The following is an 18254-nucleotide window of genomic DNA, read 5'->3' as shown; positions in this document are numbered from 1 at the left end:
TGCCACACAATCAGACATTTAGGGGGCTGACCTACTTTTCACATGTCTCTCCAGCCTGTTTGAAGTTTATTTTTGGATCGGTGGCAGCACAACATTGCTGCTGAGTTAAATGTGGTACAGAGCCCTGTGCCATGCAGCAGATCCACAGGAAGGTTAAGGAGTCCCACCTGCCCATTCAAACTACAGTGAGGTCTGATGTTTAAAGCAGGGAGAGCTTAATAAAGTTTATCTATTTCTGCCTTACTACAAGTTTCTGGACACACATCTGTAGAAATATCCCTTGGTTTTTTGTCTCTTGGTTTTTTGGAGTGCCCAGAACTTGAATTTCTAGCTCCAAATCTCCTAAGGTCCACTGAGTGTGTGTCTAGAGAGGAGGGCAGGGCACTGACACATGAACTCTCGGGGGGAAGCTCAGACATATGTGAGGCTTGCTGTACATGTGCATGCTGAGAGGTCACTTTGCAAGGTGATGTTCAAAAAGGACTTTGAGACCCTCTGGTGTGAGCTGCTTTCTAAAAGTAGAACACTCCAATGTAACAGAGCCACAGCCCATCATTGTGATACAATTTCAGCTGCAATTACTGATTGTTCAGAGACGTTTTTGAGAAATGAATGATTTTAAAGAAGCCAAATGATGCTTTGCTATTGCAGCCATTTAAGTGCATCAGTCAGCTTTTGAACTGATGGTTTTCCAGAGAGCAGCTCTCCAGTCTGAGTTCAGACTCCGGGTTACAGAAATCATTAATGATGGGGACATGTGGAAATAGTTTAATCTCCAATTACTTATTACTCTTTGATTAACCAATTACAACAGGCATTTCCTCAGCTCTGCTGAGGGCAGTGCCTCATGACAGGGCTGCACCCTGCACTGGCTGCTCTCACTTCTCCACCAACAGCTGCCTGTGCAACGCTCTCATTAATCACGGCTTTTTGTTTGGTTTTTTTTTTTTTAAAAAGAACTGATATCTTCACAGGCTACTTTCTACCCTCTGAAATCCCTGAGGATTTTCCTCTTGCCAGAATAACTGGGGCACTTTATATGCTGTGGACTGATGCACGAGCTCCAGGAGCAGAATCCCTCTGTTGTCCCTGAGGATCAGATGCTCGCAGAGAGTCGGGCACTGGCCTCTCTCAAGTTGGCTCTGGCCTTTTTCCCGTGGCTGGGGGTGTGGAACAGGAGGCTGATTGCTGCTGACACACTCCAATGCAGTCTGCTTTCAGAGCTCCTGGTGATGTGGGAGCCACTAGACATTAGTCCATACCCTGGATCACGTCCTTGCACCTGATGCTCTTGCTTTGAAGTAGGGTGGGGAAGGATGTAAATGATAATTCTTTCTTCTAGAAGGGGTGCAGATCAGATGCTCTCAGGTTTAGCTGACTGGCTTAAAATACTGAATGCAAAAAATGAGATTTATAGGGTGAGAAAAGGAACCCTCACTGGCTTAATCTGTTGGACAAAAAGCCTCTGATCTCACTGTTTTCTTAGCCAGAAGGAGATGCCTGTGTAATCTATGGAAGGAGGCAGTAAATACCTCCTCACATAAATAAACCACTTTAAAAGAGAACAAATAGAAACTCCCCGTTGTTGATGTTATTTGTTGTTTTTTTTCCCCAGTCACTCTTCCTTTTTTCTTTAGAGATATCTTGTCAATAAGCTTAGAATCAAAAGGAGGGGGAGAAAGGAGCCTGCTTCCTTTCCCTTTCCAAATCAAGGCAATGCAAATACATCAGCACAGCATCCCTTTGCTGGATGGACTGAAAAGCTTTTCAGCCTTAAAAATAAAAACCACTCAAAAAAAAATAAATCCTGAATTCCAGATCATTATAAAATGTGTGCTTCCCGCTGAGTTTTCTGCTTTCTCTAGGAGACTTAGAGAGATGATAATCCCTTTCTGTATTCCTCCAGCTTTAAGATCACTTGGCATCTTGCATATAATACTGGGCACCTCGATATGGAAAGACACATTAGGAATTTGGAAGGAGTTCAGTGGCAACCCAGAGGGAAGGGGTCATGTGTGCTGAATCATGTGGAAAGACTGTGATAATTAAGTATGCAGCAGAAATCCCAGCTGACCAGAAACAAAGAATGGATGAGACTGTGCTGTGAAAGGGCTGAAAATAAGATTTGAGAGAGAATTTTTAAGCAGGTACAAAAATGTGTAGCAAGGTCGGCATTTGTTGAGGGAGAACTTGAGCTAAAAATGGGGGAAAGTGCCTTGAAATTGGAAATGAAGTTGCCTTTCCTGGAGGGTATTTGTGAAAAGGTGCTTGTGGTTCCTGGAGGCTCTCTCTAGCTCTGGCTGGGCTTTTGGGACTCTGTACTGGGAAAAACAACCTTTCTGGGATTTATTCACTAAATGGTCAGTTTAGAGGCTTGAGGCAGTTTAGAAAGAGCAGCTCTTGAACTGGAGAGGAGAAAACTGAAGTGAGACTGCAGGGACATGGCAGAAAGCAGGGCAAGGGAGAGCTGGATGTACAAGAGAAAGGGTGGAAGGCAGAGTCCATCCCTTCCAGCCTTAGGTGAAAGCAGCAGCATTGGTCTGTCGTGTTCCCAGTCCAGCAGATGGGTTGTACTCATTTTCTCTCACTGGGCACAAACAGCTTCTGCCTTCTGCACTGCCAGGAGAGCCAGTCCATCCACTGGGGCTCATTACAGGGCTGGGGGAGCAGCCACAGCTCATCATTGATGGTGGGCTGGGGAGGAGGCACTGGAGGACAGCTCCCTGCTGCTGTCTGCCAGGAAGATGGGGATATGGGTGTTCCTGTTAGCCAGGGAGAAGATGGGAGGAAGAGTGTTACAGGTATAAAAATAAAGTTTCCCAAATGTATCTCTGCTCTGATCCTTCAGGAGACTCAGGGCTGAGCAAGGCTTGGGAACAGGGTCAATAAATGTGTGCATTTCTCTCCCCACTGGCAATGTCCCTCTGCTTTCTTTCACAGAGTGACTTGTGGTCTCTGGGGATAACAGCCATCGAGATGGCCGAAGGTGCTCCCCGTGAGTACAGTCTTCATTATCCCTGGGTTGTGACCTGCTGGGGTTTGCTGAGCTCCAGCCAGAGCTGAGCTCTGTGCAAGAAACTCCCCCCTAGGTTTTCCCTGGGCTTGCTGAGGAGGGAGCTCACAGCACCCATGGGGACACAGCTGGCCCAGGGGACAGGGCAGGCAGTGAGCAAAGGCAGACCTGTGTGACACCTGATCCATCTCTGAGTACTCTGGGACATGGTTTCCTCAAATAAAACACAGATGAAGGAGGGGTGGAGGACCAGGAGCAGGTAAAACACCTCAGAGCTGGTGTGATACTGATAGTGACATGCTGGGTTCACCTGCACAAGTCACACTGCCACGGCTTTCAGCTTTATCCTGGGACTGCCCTTGCTGGAAAATGCAAGTAAATAAAGCAGAGCATTGTGCCACGTGGTGTGCCTGTCCCATGCTCTGGCCTGTTGATCTCAGCACCTGGCAGGTGTGAGCTGGAGCTGCAGGAGCAGAGATGTCCCAGCCAGCCCCTGCAGTGACCCTGGTGGTGCTGGGGACACTCACAGCCCTTGGATGGGGTCATCAGCCCTCACCTGAGCCCCAGGGCTGGGGCTTGTCTCTGGGGGGTTGTTGCTGCCATGAGGGCCTGGCAGCCTCAGAGGGACCTGGGATCTCCCAGCTGGATGTCTGTGCCATGTTTAATGCCTCTCCTTACAAATTGCAGCTCTGTGTGACATGCATCCCATGAGAGCCCTCTTCCTCATCCCCCGCAACCCGGCCCCGAGGTTGAAATCAAAGAAGTGGTGAGTTTCTTTCTCAGTCTTTAGGGACTGTAAAAAACGTTTTCTGGAGCAATCTTTTTCTGCAGCTGAGCATGCTGGGGACATGGTGTTGATATTTATGTGATTTGGGGGATTTGTGATGGTCTCCAGCATCACTCTGGTGAGTGCAGGTTTGGGTTTTGGTCTCCTGTGGAGAGGAAATTTTATTCTGAAGGATCCACTGTGGGATGGAGGCCTTCCTTGATGTGCAGAGAGAGCAACACACTCACCCTGCCATTTCACAGTGCAGAGTTGGCTTTTCCAGGGCAGTTTGTGCAGCCTGAAGTCCAATGACACTTTGCTTGGCTCTCGTTTCCTTCCACTTAGGTTCCGTTCTCAAGTGGAAACATGTATCCAAGCCAAAAATAAAAGAGGATGGTTTATCTTGAAGGCCCAGGAATGCAGAGATTTGTACTTAGTTTGGGCTTTATTTTAAAATTTTGCAGGAAAAGATACATCACTGTTTCGGAAAATTAAAAAAAAAAAAGGAAAGAAAGTGAGGCATGCCAGTAAAAACCCACAGGAAAAATATTCCTGAAGCCCAGACAGATGTTGTTTTGTTACTGTATGTTCTGTATTGATGGAAGTGGAGTCCTTAAAAACACTTGTCTTTGGTCTGTGCTGTTTTCCTGCCCCAGGTTCAGCAGTGATTTAGTCAGGAAAGATCTGCCACATGTTAGAGACACAGCACTGCCCCACTGTTCCCAGATGGGCTGAGCTCACAGAGGGAAGCTTTGTCTTAATCCCTTAAATTTTGCTTAATATCTTTTTGATTACACACCAGTAAAGAGAAGAAGAGTCCATGGTATGTACTGAGAACACTTGGGGCAACAGCAGCAGCTGTTTTATTGCTGACAGAGGAGCAAGAGGGACTCAGAGTCCTCTGCTTTGGATGGATAGTGTTGGGCTTTTAGGATCAGCCTAAAAACTCCCCCAGGCTTTAGCAGGAGGCATCTCAGTTTTGTCAGCCTGATCATCAGCTGCTCCAGTACCAAACCAGGAGGAGAGGAACCATTCCCAGCTGGCTCTGCAGAGGGTGTCACATATTCATGCTCTCTTTGCACGACCTTTTGAGGATACCATTAGTCAGCTGAGAAAATAGTGTAGGTGCTTGTTTTCTGCCAGATCACCAGTCTGCTCCTTTGTTATCCTCACTCCTACAGCACAAAAAGGATTGTGAGACTTGAGAGTTTATTTTTCATACAAAAGTGCTGTTTATTCAGCAAAGACTCCCTCAGCCTCCAGGCAGAGGGGAGCTGATGAAAGCAGATTTTGAGCAGGATTTTTCCCCATGTCTTTAAGGTAAAAATGGAGCTGGGATGGAATTTGTATTTTAGTCCCTGCCCTACGATTGCAGGATGTGCTCAGTGCAAGGTGGGGTGTTCCTGGGCACCACCTTCCCACACACATCTGGCAGCTGTCGCAGGTTTGCACATCCTGTGGGGTCTGCCTGGGGTCATTGGGTCTGTCCAGAGTTGTGCTCTGCCTGTGCCAGGGTGGCATCCTGGCTGCTTTGATGGCAGGATCTGCTGGGAAGCCAGAATGTAATAAAACTCCAGCATCAAGGGGCAACTTGGTACACACCTGGCCTCTGTTACCCCTCCAGGAGCAAGCAGGCATCCCTGGTGTCCATCAGAGTTGGGACATGTGTACCTCTGGTAGCTCAGACCTCTGTTCATCTTCCAACCTGTTGTTGCAGTGGAAAGCTCCACAGGATCCAGATGAAGCTCCACCAACTTCTTGAAAGCAAAGTTTTACAGCATTTTCAATGTGGCACTGGGCAGATTTGTTGTCCTTGGCTCATTTCTCAGCTGGAAGTTTTTGGGTCTTGCCAGGATGAGTCCTGAAATTCTGCAAGCCCATCCCAGGAAGAATGGAGATGTTTGACCAGGCTTTCAGGGTGGCTCTCTGGGCTGATTTTCACAACCACAAGTTACAAGAGCAAAGCAAACTGGAGAAAGGTTCAACTTGAGTTTGTCCTTTCTTTTGTGCACAGCAACATATAAATAAAAGTACACTACACAGGCAGACCATCTTTTTCCTTACATGTAAAAGTAGTGAAAGGACTCCAGCCCCTTTGAGAGTAAGTCAGGAAAGCCAAGAGAGAACACTGGCATGGGAGCCTGCCCTCAATTAAAAATTGCAGAGAGGAGAATAATTTTGTTGCTTGCTGAATCCTCAAGCCACACTAGCTTTTAAAACTGTGCTGCTGTGTTCCTATGAAATTAAAGTCTTTGGTGTATCATTTTCTTTCCCAATTAAAGCCAGCCAGCAATGAAGCTTTATTTTCCTCTTCCCCTGTTTGCAGGCAAAATGAACTCGAACTTTAGTGATTTTGTTCCCATAAACCTTCTCTAGTCCTGCATTGTAAAAGACATGAAACCTCTTTGTTAATGAGGTGATATTTGCACTGTGATACCACTTTTCATCCAAGCAGCTGCAAAGGCTTTGCAAACATTGATTTAAGCTTTACAAACCCCAGGAGCTGGAGGAACGTGTGTTTCAGGAAGGTGGGCTGACCTGGGCCTGGGGAGGGGATGAAATGTGTGCTGGAGTCCTCCTGGATCACAGCTAGGGAGAAAACCCTGGTCATCAGCTCCAGTGAGGGCTGAACTGTACCACTGGACAGGCTGGTTTCTTTGAGAGAGGAAGATCTTGAGAAATGCAGCAGCCAGAGCTGGAAAATGGATGGGAAATCCCTGTCCATGGCTGCTCAGGCAGGAAAGGTGTCTTAGGGCATGACAGGGCACTGGGACCCCCATCCCATCACTTCCAGGAGGATAACTTTGCACCTGTACTGTATTTGCACATGCTCTGGACTGCACATCCAGGACTGGAGTCTCTCCAGCTTCACACTAACAAGGGAGAGTCATATGTTAGAAGTGGTTGTTTTTTTGGTTTTTTTTTTTGGTTTTTTTTTTTTTTTTTGAGCATCACATTGATTGTCCCCTCTGGGTACACTGAAACACTGCGTTTCTCAAGGCAAGGTGGAGAAGGCAGATTTGCTCATTAGCAGAGCTGGAGGGAAGATTTAATTGGATCCAGTAGCATATTTTATTTTTGCATCTCAATTTGTATGGATTAACACTTAAAAGATAAATCACTTTTAGTCTGACAGCTTAAAAGTAAAATCCCTGAAAGCTTATTGTTTTACTTCTAATGCAGTTCTGTAGTATCTGTTGGCTTCTGACATTAATTTATATTCATTTTCTTATTTGCTAAAGCAACATAGACTACAGTAGCCTGTCAACATCTTCCTTTCTTGTAAATCCCTGCTCTCTTGAGCTTATAATGTGGTGAAACTAGTTCCAGGAAAACTTTGGATATGCAGCACTTGAGACTAAGACAAATTAGTTTATTAAAGATTTGGCTGAAACTGTTTTAGCTGAGATTGAATGTAACTTCGTGGGCAGGGAGGCAGTGAGGAGGCAGGGCACTGTTCTCATCTCTGTCAAAGGATCCCAGTCTCTTGGATCAGGGGGACTGGGGCTTGGTGGCCCCCCAGACCTGGTGGGTTGTGATGCTGCTGAGAGAGCAGGGAAGGGCTGCAGCCTGCAGCATCACCCAAAGGTTGCCTGAGTTCTTCCAAGCCCTGCAATGTTGGGACTTAAATTTAAAAAAAAAAAACCATTTAACCCAGCGTATCCCACTCACCTTCACAAAGATTAATCTCTTGAAACACTGCCCAAGGGGCTATAAAATATGAGAAACAATCCACTCAGGCATTGTGTTTATATCTCTGTGTGTTGTATCTCGTTTCTACCTGCAGTTCCACAGAGGGAAGGGATCAGGAGCACTCCTTTGCTTTTTCTTGGTTGCCATTGGTGACATCTTGCTTTAGTGATTCTCTGGTCATCCTGATGGTTCCCACCTTTCTGGGATAATGAGCGAGAACTGAGAAAAACCTTCCCAAACACCAACAAACCTTTTTTTCACTTTCTAACAGGAGAATCTATACATTTGCCTGTTATTTCTGTACCTTCCCTGTTCCTGGCCAGGTCTAAAAAGTTTCAGTCCTTCATTGAGAGCTGCCTAGTGAAGAACCACAGCCAGAGACCAACCACGGAGCAGCTGATGAAGCATCCCTTCATCAGAGACCAGCCCAACGAAAGGCAGGTCCGCATTCAGCTCAAGGACCACATCGACAGGACTAAAAAGAAGCGAGGAGAGAAAGGTCAGTGGAGAAGAGAGGAGGGTTGGTGGAGAATAAGTGGCACTCTGAGCAATCCCTGACTTCTGCCGTGTGCTTAGATATCCCTGTCTGGGCAACCTGTGACTTCAGACCAAGGCACATCCGTGCAGGTTGAAGCACGTGGGTGAAAGACAGGACTGGGTTGCCCATGGTCTCAGTACCAGTCTCCCTCACTCAGATGGCTGAGTTTGTTTGCAGCATCATTAAATTCAGTAGATGTGATCCTCTATGTGACCATGCTTTGTGTGCTTTTGAGGACAGATTGTTTTGTTTGGTTTGATTCCTCTCAGGCACTGAAATGAAAATAAATACCTGTAACTAAACAATGGGTGTTCATCCAAACAGACAGGTGACTGTCATTAGAGTTAATCAGTGTTTTTAAATACTCCTTTTTTCCCCTAGTGAAAAATGATGCCTTTTATTAGTCCAGGTGGTAATTTCCACATGGAACATCTAAGCTTTGATTCATTAAAGCCTGTATATAAAATTTACGTTTGCACAGATCCGTGCTGGCGTGTGGGAGGGTGAAGCTGCTAAGCTGAATTTTCCCCAGCTCACGTATTTCCTGCCAAGTGTGTTGATCTACGTGACATCCCTGCAGCACCAGTGATGAGCAGAGCTGTGCAAACGAACATCCAGATAAGACCCTTGCCCCAAAGCAATTCCGCTGACTAGGAATAACCTATTAAACTGAATGTTTTCAGTGAACTCTCCAGGCCCTATCAAAGTCCTCTGCAAGAAAGATCAGATAGCAGAAGAAACTTGTTAAAGTATTCAGCTCTTGTGAACTGAATTTTAATTTGAAAGCTCATTTGTAGAATCCAGCAAATTAATATGTTGCTATTTCTCTTCTTATTGGTAGCGGAATTAATTTTTCATGCGTACCTTCCAGCCCCTTGTAATAGATTTCACTACAATCAAAACAATAAAATGGGATCCCAGTGAAGTATTAAATGTGTTTAGTCTGGCAAATGAAGGTTGGACCCTAGAGATGGAGAGTAATTGGATAAATGCAAGCCTTTCTTTGACTATAATTCCCTTCATCCGATAAAGACGATATCCCAACAGAAACTGCAGTATGCAACACAACATTGCAGTGAGCTTTTATGTAGATATCTTCATTGCCTGGAAATTACATGGATTTGCATAGGAGGAGCATATGTTTAGAGAAAGAGGAGCTGATGCCTTCAGAGCCTTGCTTAAATCCCACCTTCCTGTGGCTGTGGCTCCAATAGCTGGTGGTGCACCTCCTGTTGCAGACCCATCCTGAAGAAGGGGGTCACTCACTGTCATATGGGGATAAATTCTTATTTTGTGGACACCCTCATCTTTACATCAAGGAGTCATGGTTGTCAGGGCTGTTTCCCACTGTGCTGGTGCTTCCCTGGCCTGGTGGCCCCCATAAAACCACAAAATGCAGAGCAGTAATGCTGCTTGTTCTTGGTCATGCGAGGTAAAGAGAATTGGCTGTTCTGCCTTCAGAGCTCTGAGGTTTTCAGCCACTGGAAAAACAAATGAATCCAGCAAAGGGCACTGATGAGCAATTCTGTTCCTAGATGAGACAGAGTACGAGTACAGTGGAAGTGAGGAGGAGGAGGAGGAAAATGACTCTGGAGAGCCAAGGTAAGAATCAGCATTTCATTTGTGCCCTTACAACCCTTTAGCTCTGTATAAAATCAGCTTGGATTATGGGCTCATATGAACTGGAAATGGATAAAGGACAGTCTGAGCACTGAGTCCTGTTCCCTGGCAGAGCAGAGGAAATTCTCACTGCCGGGTGGTGCGTGGGTATAAACTGATGCTCTGGATCACCTTAACCAAAAGCTGGGGAAGAAAACCCCATTGGCTGTGGGATCTGCAGCCCAGCATGGTGCTGTCATGGGAATGTGGATATTGAGATGTGGGGAAATGTGAGGTGAAATTAAAAAACTCTTCAAAATGTGGTTTCTTACATCTAACATGTAACTCCCTGTTTCCATGTAATTTTTCGCCATGAAGCCTCCCAGGTGCTGCTGCAAAGCACCGTGGGGCTGGAACTTTCTTTGGTGACATTTTTCAGAGCTGTTGCAATTAGTATCAGGTTATTTCATTATTTCACCGAGATAATGTAGTATTTTAATAGCTGGCAATGATTCATGCTAAATGTGCTTTGTGCACAGCTAAATATAGTGAGTGCCAGCCACTGCAGCACCAGAGGCTTTGGTTAGAAACCTAATGTAAAGGAAACCTTTCCATTTACACTGGTGAGCCATGAGCAAACCTCTGGCACTTGCAGGCCCCCATCCCTCCATCCACTGCTGCCCAAGCTCTGGGTGCTGCTCTGGAGGGGAGAGGAAAATCACACAGAGAGGCAGGAGGCTCAAGGCTGCCCAAGCTCTGGGTGCTGCTGGGATAGAGGGGGAGAAGAAAATCACACAGAGTCAGGAAGCTCAGGGCTGCCCAAGCTCTGGGTGCTGCTGGGCTGGAAGGGAGAGAAAAATCACACAGAGAGAGGCAGGAGGCTCAGGGCTGCCCAAGCTCTGTGTGTTGCTGGGCTGGACGGGGAGAGGAAAATCACACAGAGAGGAGCAGGAGGCTCAGGGCTGCCCAAGCTCTGGATGCTGCTGGGATGTAGGGAGAAGAAAATCACAGAGAGAGAGGCAGGAGGCTGAAGGCTGCCCAAGCTTTGTGTTCTGCTGGGCTGGAAGAGAGGACGAAAATCACACAGGGGCAAGAGGCTCAGGGCTGCAGGGAGGGGATCTTCTGACACTTCTCCCATGTGCAGCTCCATCCTGAACCTGCCCGGGGAGTCGACGCTGCGGCGGGATTTCCTGCGGCTGCAGCTGGCCAACAAGGAGCGGTCGGAGGCGCTGCGGCGGCAGCAGCTGGAGCAGCAGCAGCGCGAGAACGAGGAGCACAAGCGGCAGTTGTTGGCCGAGCGGCAGAAGCGTATCGAGGAGCAGAAGGAGCAGAGGAGAAGGCTGGAGGAGGTAACTGGCCAAGGGCTGAGCTTGGTTTTGGGGTGGAGCAGCAGCATTTCTGGTGACAGGTCCCAAGGGACTGCTCTCAGCCTGGTTTAAGGTCATGTGCTGACCTCTCCAGTCAATGACCCCAAACATTTTGTTACACTGGTCCAGCTGCTCTGCTCATCCTTTTGGCGCAGCCACCTCCAGCCACTCTCCCAACCATAGCAAGTGTTCCCAGCTTTTGTGAAGGTAATAGAACTGGTTTGCTATAAATAAACCCTTGGAATACCAAACCTAAAGGGGTCCCTGAACTACTGAGCAGATTTAGCCCATGACTGGGGTGACAGCTGTATTCAGTCGAGGTAGGCAATCCAGCATCTGTCAAGTTCATTATCGTTATTTGCTCCTGTGGACTGTTACAGTTCAGAAGAAGATGAAAAGCTCCTATTGCCCTGTCCCTGGATCCATGTGCCGTTTGTGTCCCATTTAATCCCTAATTTCAACTTCAGTCCTTACAGTCCTTGCCAATTACAATTTCTCTTGCAGGGGAGGGGCAGATGCCTGCCTGACTTGTGCAATGATCCATCTGTGCCCCGAAGGATAAGATTTCATTACCCTTGTCTTAACATACCAGCCACAAATGCAGTCGGTCATAAAATTATCCACCCCATTTAAAATCCAGCTGCAGGATTTGACCGTGTGACTTTGGGTGTCTCTGAGCTGCTCAGCCTGGCCATGTGCTGTGAGAAAGTGCTTGATTTTGCTTTAGCTCCTGATTCTTGTACTGAAGGAGTTCACCAAAAAAATAAAGAGGTTTTTCCCCATCTCTTGGGCATTTTTGGTGGGGTTTTGCAAAAAGGTACCCATTGCCTTGCCCTGAACTCAGCCCAGGTGACTCATTGAAGCATTGAGGGTCACTAAATTAGCTTTCTGAAGAGGTCTCCAATATGTCTGATAAAAGGATTTGTGGTAAATGGACCATTAGAGCATCCACCCCTTTAATTTGCACAAGCAAGAGGTCTATTACTCTGGTCACCAGTCTCTCCCTGTACTGGGTAATGCCTCAGGGCAGGGGCACAGACAGGAAGGAATTTCAGGCAGCTGATGGTGGTGATGGTGATGGTATGGCCCCTCTTCGAGGTGGTCCTCTGAGCCCCTCCAGGGCAGAAATCAACACAGGCAAATTCCAGGCAAAGCATTTTTTTCAGTCTGGTAAATATGTAGGTCTGTTGTGTTATCAGAGCACAGAGTAGAGTATTCAATACTTTGTAGGTCAGGCTTTGCTAGAGACCTGCACCCAACCCAAGGATGGCAACCCAAGCTGCTTTGAGAGAGGACAAGGTAGATGCACCCCAAAATCCCTTGTCCCAGTGGATGTTTGTGAGGACTGCTGTAAGGAAGCCTAGTTTGCCTTTGTCCCAGCCTGCTTGCTGCAAGCAGTACAGGAGCAGAACAACAGCAGAATAAAAGCAGACACCAGATTAGCTGCAATCCTGTAATGAATACAATGCTTGCTGCTGTATTAATATGTTCTCTTCACTTAGAAGAAAATGTTTTCTCTTTGCTGCTTCCTAGGTAGGTTTTGAATGGAGGACTAATCCCTTTGCTAAGCTGGAGAGCTCTGCCCTGAGCTACAGAGTTGATGCCTTGCTGTTCTGGGATGTGCTCAGTCCCCTGGGCCCTGGCAGTTCCCTTCTGTTGTGTCCCCAAGTCATTAAAAGTTAATGCCACCATAGCCAGAATTTAAACCCAGTGCCTTTTCTAGTGAGTATGAACAGCCCCTTTGAGCTCTTTACCCACTGCCTTCTCCCCAGCTGCCTTACAGCTTTTGAATCTCAGCTGAAAGGGAGATGTGCTGGAGCACAGCTGGCCAAGAGGCGTTTCCAAGCCCCTGCCATGTCAGAGGAGTGGGGAAAAGCAGAGAGGCTGTAGTTGAAGAGCATTCTCTGCCCCCTTTGATGTGATCAGTCCCACGGGCTCAGCCAGGATCAGGGCAGATGCTGGGGCCAGCTGGCAGCTGTGTTAGCCCCAGCATTTTCTCAAGTGCCCATTTCCTCAGGTCCATCTGGGCAGGTTTAGCTTCACCTGCATCCAGCCTCAGAGTAAAATGAGCTCTGCTCTCCATTAGACACCATTTGCGTGGCGAGCAAGGAGCAGCTGAGTTGCTATGGTGAGGATTAAAGCTGGAGTCCTTGAAAAAGGTACACACCTTCTGTTGTAAACGTGGTGAGTTGTGGCAGTGGGGAGGACAGATGCTCCCCAGCATGTCTGGCTGTGGCTTTGCCAGCTGCAAGGTGCCCTGAATCTGCACAACCAGAAAATCTGTAAATGCAGAGAGTAGCAAATAAAGTTTCATCGCTGCTGCAGGGATATAGTTTGGTCCTTACCCTTCCTGGATATTTTAGGACAGGAAGCATCTGATGGGCAGACAGAGGTAGCCAACAGCAGCTCTCAGGCTGCCTCAGTTTGGTGTGGCTGCCCCGAGGCTCCCAGCACACTGCATGGATGTGGAGTGCTGCTCCAGCATTCATACCCATCCCAGCAGCTCCCAAAGGCTCCAGCAGCAGCCAGGCTGCTGCTGTTGAGCCTCTCTGCTTTTTCCTACACCAGCTTTGCACTAACTTTTGTTGATGACTCTTGGCCAGGGATTTATTTTGGTTAATGGGAACAGGATTTCTTCCATGCTACTTTATGGTCTGACTAAGATGGGGTGTGCCTCCAGCAGGCAGCCCTGGTACCAGCAGATCTCTGGGAGGAGAGACCAGTGGAAGACTCAGATTACTGTGTTTTCAAAATAAATTTGACCTTTAAAACACAGTAGAGCAGCCGGGACAAATAAACCCTTGGAGCTGGTGGCTTTTGGGTCTCCTAAGTCAGCCTGTTCAGGCTGCCAAACACATTACTGTGTTTACAGAAAGAGCTCCTACTCATCATAAGATGCTGTGGAGGTGTCCAGGCTGAGGGAGTGAGTTGGCATTTGGGCCCAAGTGCAGCTCCAAAAGGATTGATGTAGAAGGATGCCAAGCTCAGAAATGCCTGGATTTAATTTGTGCTGGAGATGCACAGCAAAAGAGCTGAAGAAAGGCCTTAGTGGGATAACTGGCCCAATCCTCTGTCAGTGCAAACCTTCAGGAGGTTTTGTGGTTTTTTTGGTGGTTTTCAAATGCTGTCTTTAAATACTGGCAGGGGTAGAGCTCGTACCCTTTCTCATGTCTCATCTAACAGAGCTCAAAATGAAGGAATCTCATTTTTTCTGTCACCTTGATCTTCCTAAATGGGGATTTCTGAACCTCTCAAAAAGCACCTCCCACGTTAGGGCTTTTTTGGGGAAATCCACCATCTCCTGATGCTGCTCTAACAATAACATCAAATGTATATGGAAAAAAGTCAAGAGAGTAAGTCTTGTGGTCTCTTTATGACCTTCTTGGTGCCCTTGAGACCTTGCTGCCATCCTTTGCGTGTCTGCTTGCATCTGTTGGACACTTGGGCCTCCTTTTTCAGGAGCTGACCAATTTCCTTCTCCGAGGCTGAATTTTCCTACAGGCAGTCAAAGAGATTTAGATTTGCAGCTGTCTTTAATTGCAGTGGAAGTAAAAATGCCCAAGCTAGCTTTGAAACCGGGACTTTCATGGGAGCAGAGTTGCAGCTTTGTTTTCCCTCATGCAGAAAGTTGGTCTCATGAATTCAAAATGTGCACCAGAAACTAACCCTCAAATTAGAGAATTAAATATCAATAGATCCAGCAGCGCTGCAGAAAATGTTTGTGTCATGCAGAAGGGTGAATAGGCTTGAATATATTTTAATTTTTCCCTATATATACATATATTAGATATATATAGTTCCCTAATCAGCCTTCCATTTGTTGCTGGCACAGAATGAGCCTTGATGCGCTGGTTTAACCACCAAAACTCCAGCTGAGCTGTAGGAATAACACATCCTGGGGTCAGGAGCCTTAGGGATCCTGCAAGACAAATCTCTGTGCAGACCCCTTGGCAGCAGTGGGCAGATGGAGTCAGAGAGGGCTTTACACAACCTCATTTTTCTGCCATATTGTGGATTTTTTTCCTTTCTAGGTATAAAATGAAGGTCACATCTTTACAGGGAATGTACAAGGGAAACCTAAGCATCTTGCTGTTTGCTTGTGAGGTTTCAGTCAGTGCACTTATGGAGCTGGATGTTCAAAGCAGAAAAAATTGCTGAAGCTCCTGTAAATGTTAACCAGCAGAAGACCATCAACTAGAAACTCTTGCAAAGCAATGCCAAAAAAAAAAAAAATTCAGCAGTTAATTTTAAGTAAATTTTGGTTATCTAAAATGGTGGTTTGTTATTTTCTTCTGCATGTGCAGGTCTCCCATAGCTTGTAGGAACCTTGTCATTTATATTGCAGACCCCTCACACACAGTTGTGTAGTACGTGGGGACTCTGCAGTGGTCCCAGCAGCATTCCTGCACCCATTTCCAAGGAGAGCTGTGTTACAGCAGCTCCTGTGGTACAGGCATGAGTAAATCTAAATGTCTCTCTTGTTTTTCTTTGATCAGGAAACATGTAGGGCTCATATTTTCTGAACCATGAGATTTTTCCTGCACAGGGCATCCCTTCGTGGTGATCCCAAGTAAAAGTTCTGCAGTGGTTCAGAGCAAATCAGATCCCTGTTTGCCGTGGTGGGAAGTTCTGACCCAGTTTCTCTACCAGTGGGAAACACCTCTGCATGCTCCAGTGCTTGGTGTGTCAGGAAAGATGATGTTCCAGCCACAGTCACTCTTTCCCTGGTGGCTCAGATAAATGAGCCTGTCACAACAACGCAACCACCTAGAATATTTGTTTTCATTTGTCACTTGGAATTCCCCTTCCACTTCTTTCCTGGCTCATGCTGGTGTTTGGGAGCAGCAAGCCAGGGTTTCCAGGAGCTTCTTCTTGCAAGTGTCAGTGCCTCTGTGAGCTCACAGGGTTTGAGGGGCAGCTGCAGCTCTCTCATTGCTCGTAACCCAGGATGTGTCTGATCTAGCAAAGTGAGCTTGCTCTTTGAAGTCCTTGTTTCATGCCAGGCCTCCAAGGGCGTTCCCACCAGAGATTTTGCCTTCGTGTGTCTTCTCTCATCAATATTTAAAACCTGTCATATCTGGTGCAGTGCAAATAAGATCCCGTTCTGGCTTACAAGCGGCTACATATAGCTTTACCTGCAGAGTTATATAAATGCAGTCCTAATTAATTGGTGCTCTTGCCTTGCATGAATAATGGATCTGGATAGTGTAAATACAGTAGTTTCAGGCTTGGATAAATGTGGGAAGTGTGCTCTTGCAGTGAGAGGGAGAGAGAGGGCAGAAAACAGGGAGAAAAGGAGGCAAGGAAAGAGAGATCTTTGAATCTTCCTTTTTTTTTTTTTTTTTTTTTTTTCCCTGTTTTTACATGCACTTGTTTTCAGCTGCATCTCCCTGATCCAAATCCCTCCTTCAAAAACAATCCCTGTCATCCTATTGCTGGGGGAGACTGGGGCATTGCTGGAGGCTTTGCCCACTGCAGTGCCAGGTCCTCTCCAGATGTTTTCCAGCTGCTGCAGCGGGGCCATACAGGGGAGGCAGCTGATTCAGCCCTGCTCTGCTGGGCTGCAGTGTTCAGCTGAAGGTGCTGGTAATGCTGCCGTGACAAATGACCTGCTTATAATGTGACCTGGCAAATGTGCTGTGGAGCTGGAGGGAAGTGCTGCACTCCTGGCCTCTCTAAATGTGTGTGTGGGATCCTGCTCAGAGCCTCTGCCCCAAGAGCCTGGCTGCAGCAGGGTGCAGGGGGTCTTCAAATATCCAAAAGAGCATCAGGCCTGGCTTTGAAGGAAAGTGGTACCTGTGAACCGCAATTCTCAGTCTTGGAGTTGAATAGGCTTTTAAAAGGGTGGTGGTGAGATGCTGCCTTGAAGGAAAGGGGCCAGAAGTGAGGCAAGCTCGCTGGGGCAGATGGTACCCAGGAAGGATTGTGTGCTACTCCCTCCTTGGGAAAATGGTTTTTGCCTCCTCCGTTGGAAGGATTTGGATTTGTTCGCCTACTAGATTGGAAGGAAAGACCATTTGGGTGACTTTTTATTTAAGAAATAGCTGTGGTATTCATGGCCTTGCCTCCTGCCAGCCAAGCCCAGCCTACACAAGCATTATGAGCTTTATTCAGCAGCGTGATAGTTTAACTAAAACAGCCAGCCATTAAAACCCACCCCAAAACCAGTGTGACACAACTGCAACAGGAAGCTCAGAGTAACATTTATTCAACACATCACTCTGAAGATCTGTGCTTCAGAGGTCATGGCAGCAGTGACCACTCCCTAGGAGGTCAGGGAGCACTGGCAAAGCCAAGAAATCCTATATATCACCAGGATGCTGCAGAGTGACCATGTCCTGGTGGTGAGCCCTCTGCAATTTGGAGTGCCGAGTTCCAGAAGCTGCACCCAGGCCCACATTCTCCTGTTGCCAGCAGGGACAGCCGTGCACACAGAGCAGCACATGCATCCCCTGCCTGCGTGGGCAGTGCCAGTGACTGTGCCTGGCAAGGGACACACACACCCATGTCTGGAGCTGCCAGGTTGTTTCAGGTTGGATGCAGCTTTTCCTTCCCTGAGGCAAGTGGAGTGGCTCTGATAAATATGGCTATAGGTGGCACTAAAGCTGGGCTGCAGCTCAAGGAAATCATTGGAGTCCATGTGGATGTTACCTGTGGGTAAGGAGGCAGCAGCAGGACAGGCAGTGGCTCCTGATGGAAATGTTAGGGTCTTTAAATGTTTGTTACAATATCTGTAGATAGATTTATTTTCCTGGATATCTGTCTTTAAAGATATCTGTAGATGTGTATCTCAACAGAGACACAAATGTATAGAACACGGAGGAAAATACAGTATCTATATCAGTATCTACAGATAGATACAGATTTTAAATCCATCTATACAGAGCAGCAGTTTCACACGGAGTCATCTTGATCTCTGGAATGCTCAGCCAGCTCTTTCAGCTGCTTGCTCAAGCCCTCCCCACGATTTAGGCGTTGCCAGCTTCTCCACTGACAGCATTCCCTCTGCAGTCTGCTCAGCCACCAGAGAGAAAAAGACAGGAAAAAAAAGAGAGAAAAGGGCCAGGTTTCTGCTTCAGCGAGCGCCTTCCCGTTGGCGTGTGGCTGCACACAGGAGGTGATGGAGATGATGGATGGAGTCAGGGCAGGCAGCTCCAGTAGCCAATGCTGGCATTTGAGTGCCCTCTGCCGATGCTGCCTGTGGTGCTGCAGTGAGGGGCTGCCCTGCCCAGCAGCCTGTGCAGCAGTGCAGCACTTGGCTGCCAGTCCCTGCTCCCA

At 47.3% G+C, this 18254-nt stretch overlaps 1 protein-coding gene across 6 annotated transcripts in view; it reads left to right on the top strand.

Annotated features, from left to right (window-relative positions):
- Positions 1-18254, top strand: part of TNIK (TRAF2 and NCK interacting kinase) — a 153552-nt gene that overhangs the window by 95559 nt on the left and 39739 nt on the right. For all 6 annotated transcript variants that reach the window (XM_083868289.1, XM_083868287.1, XM_083868288.1 and 3 more), the window contains exons 8-12: positions 2941-2995; positions 3701-3779; positions 7796-7971; positions 9546-9612; positions 10754-10958. In XM_083868289.1, the coding sequence (XP_083724415.1) occupies positions 2941-2995; positions 3701-3779; positions 7796-7971; positions 9546-9612; positions 10754-10958 (582 nt within the window). The remainder of the gene's footprint in view (positions 1-2940; positions 2996-3700; positions 3780-7795; positions 7972-9545; positions 9613-10753; positions 10959-18254) is intronic.

Source organism: Zosterops lateralis (assembly GCF_965231275.1).
Source record: "Zosterops lateralis genome assembly, chromosome: 10".
Taxonomy (NCBI): Eukaryota; Metazoa; Chordata; class Aves; order Passeriformes; family Zosteropidae; genus Zosterops; species Zosterops lateralis.
The sequence above is the reverse complement of the archived record's forward strand: the minus strand, read 5'-3'. Positions and strand labels throughout refer to the sequence as shown.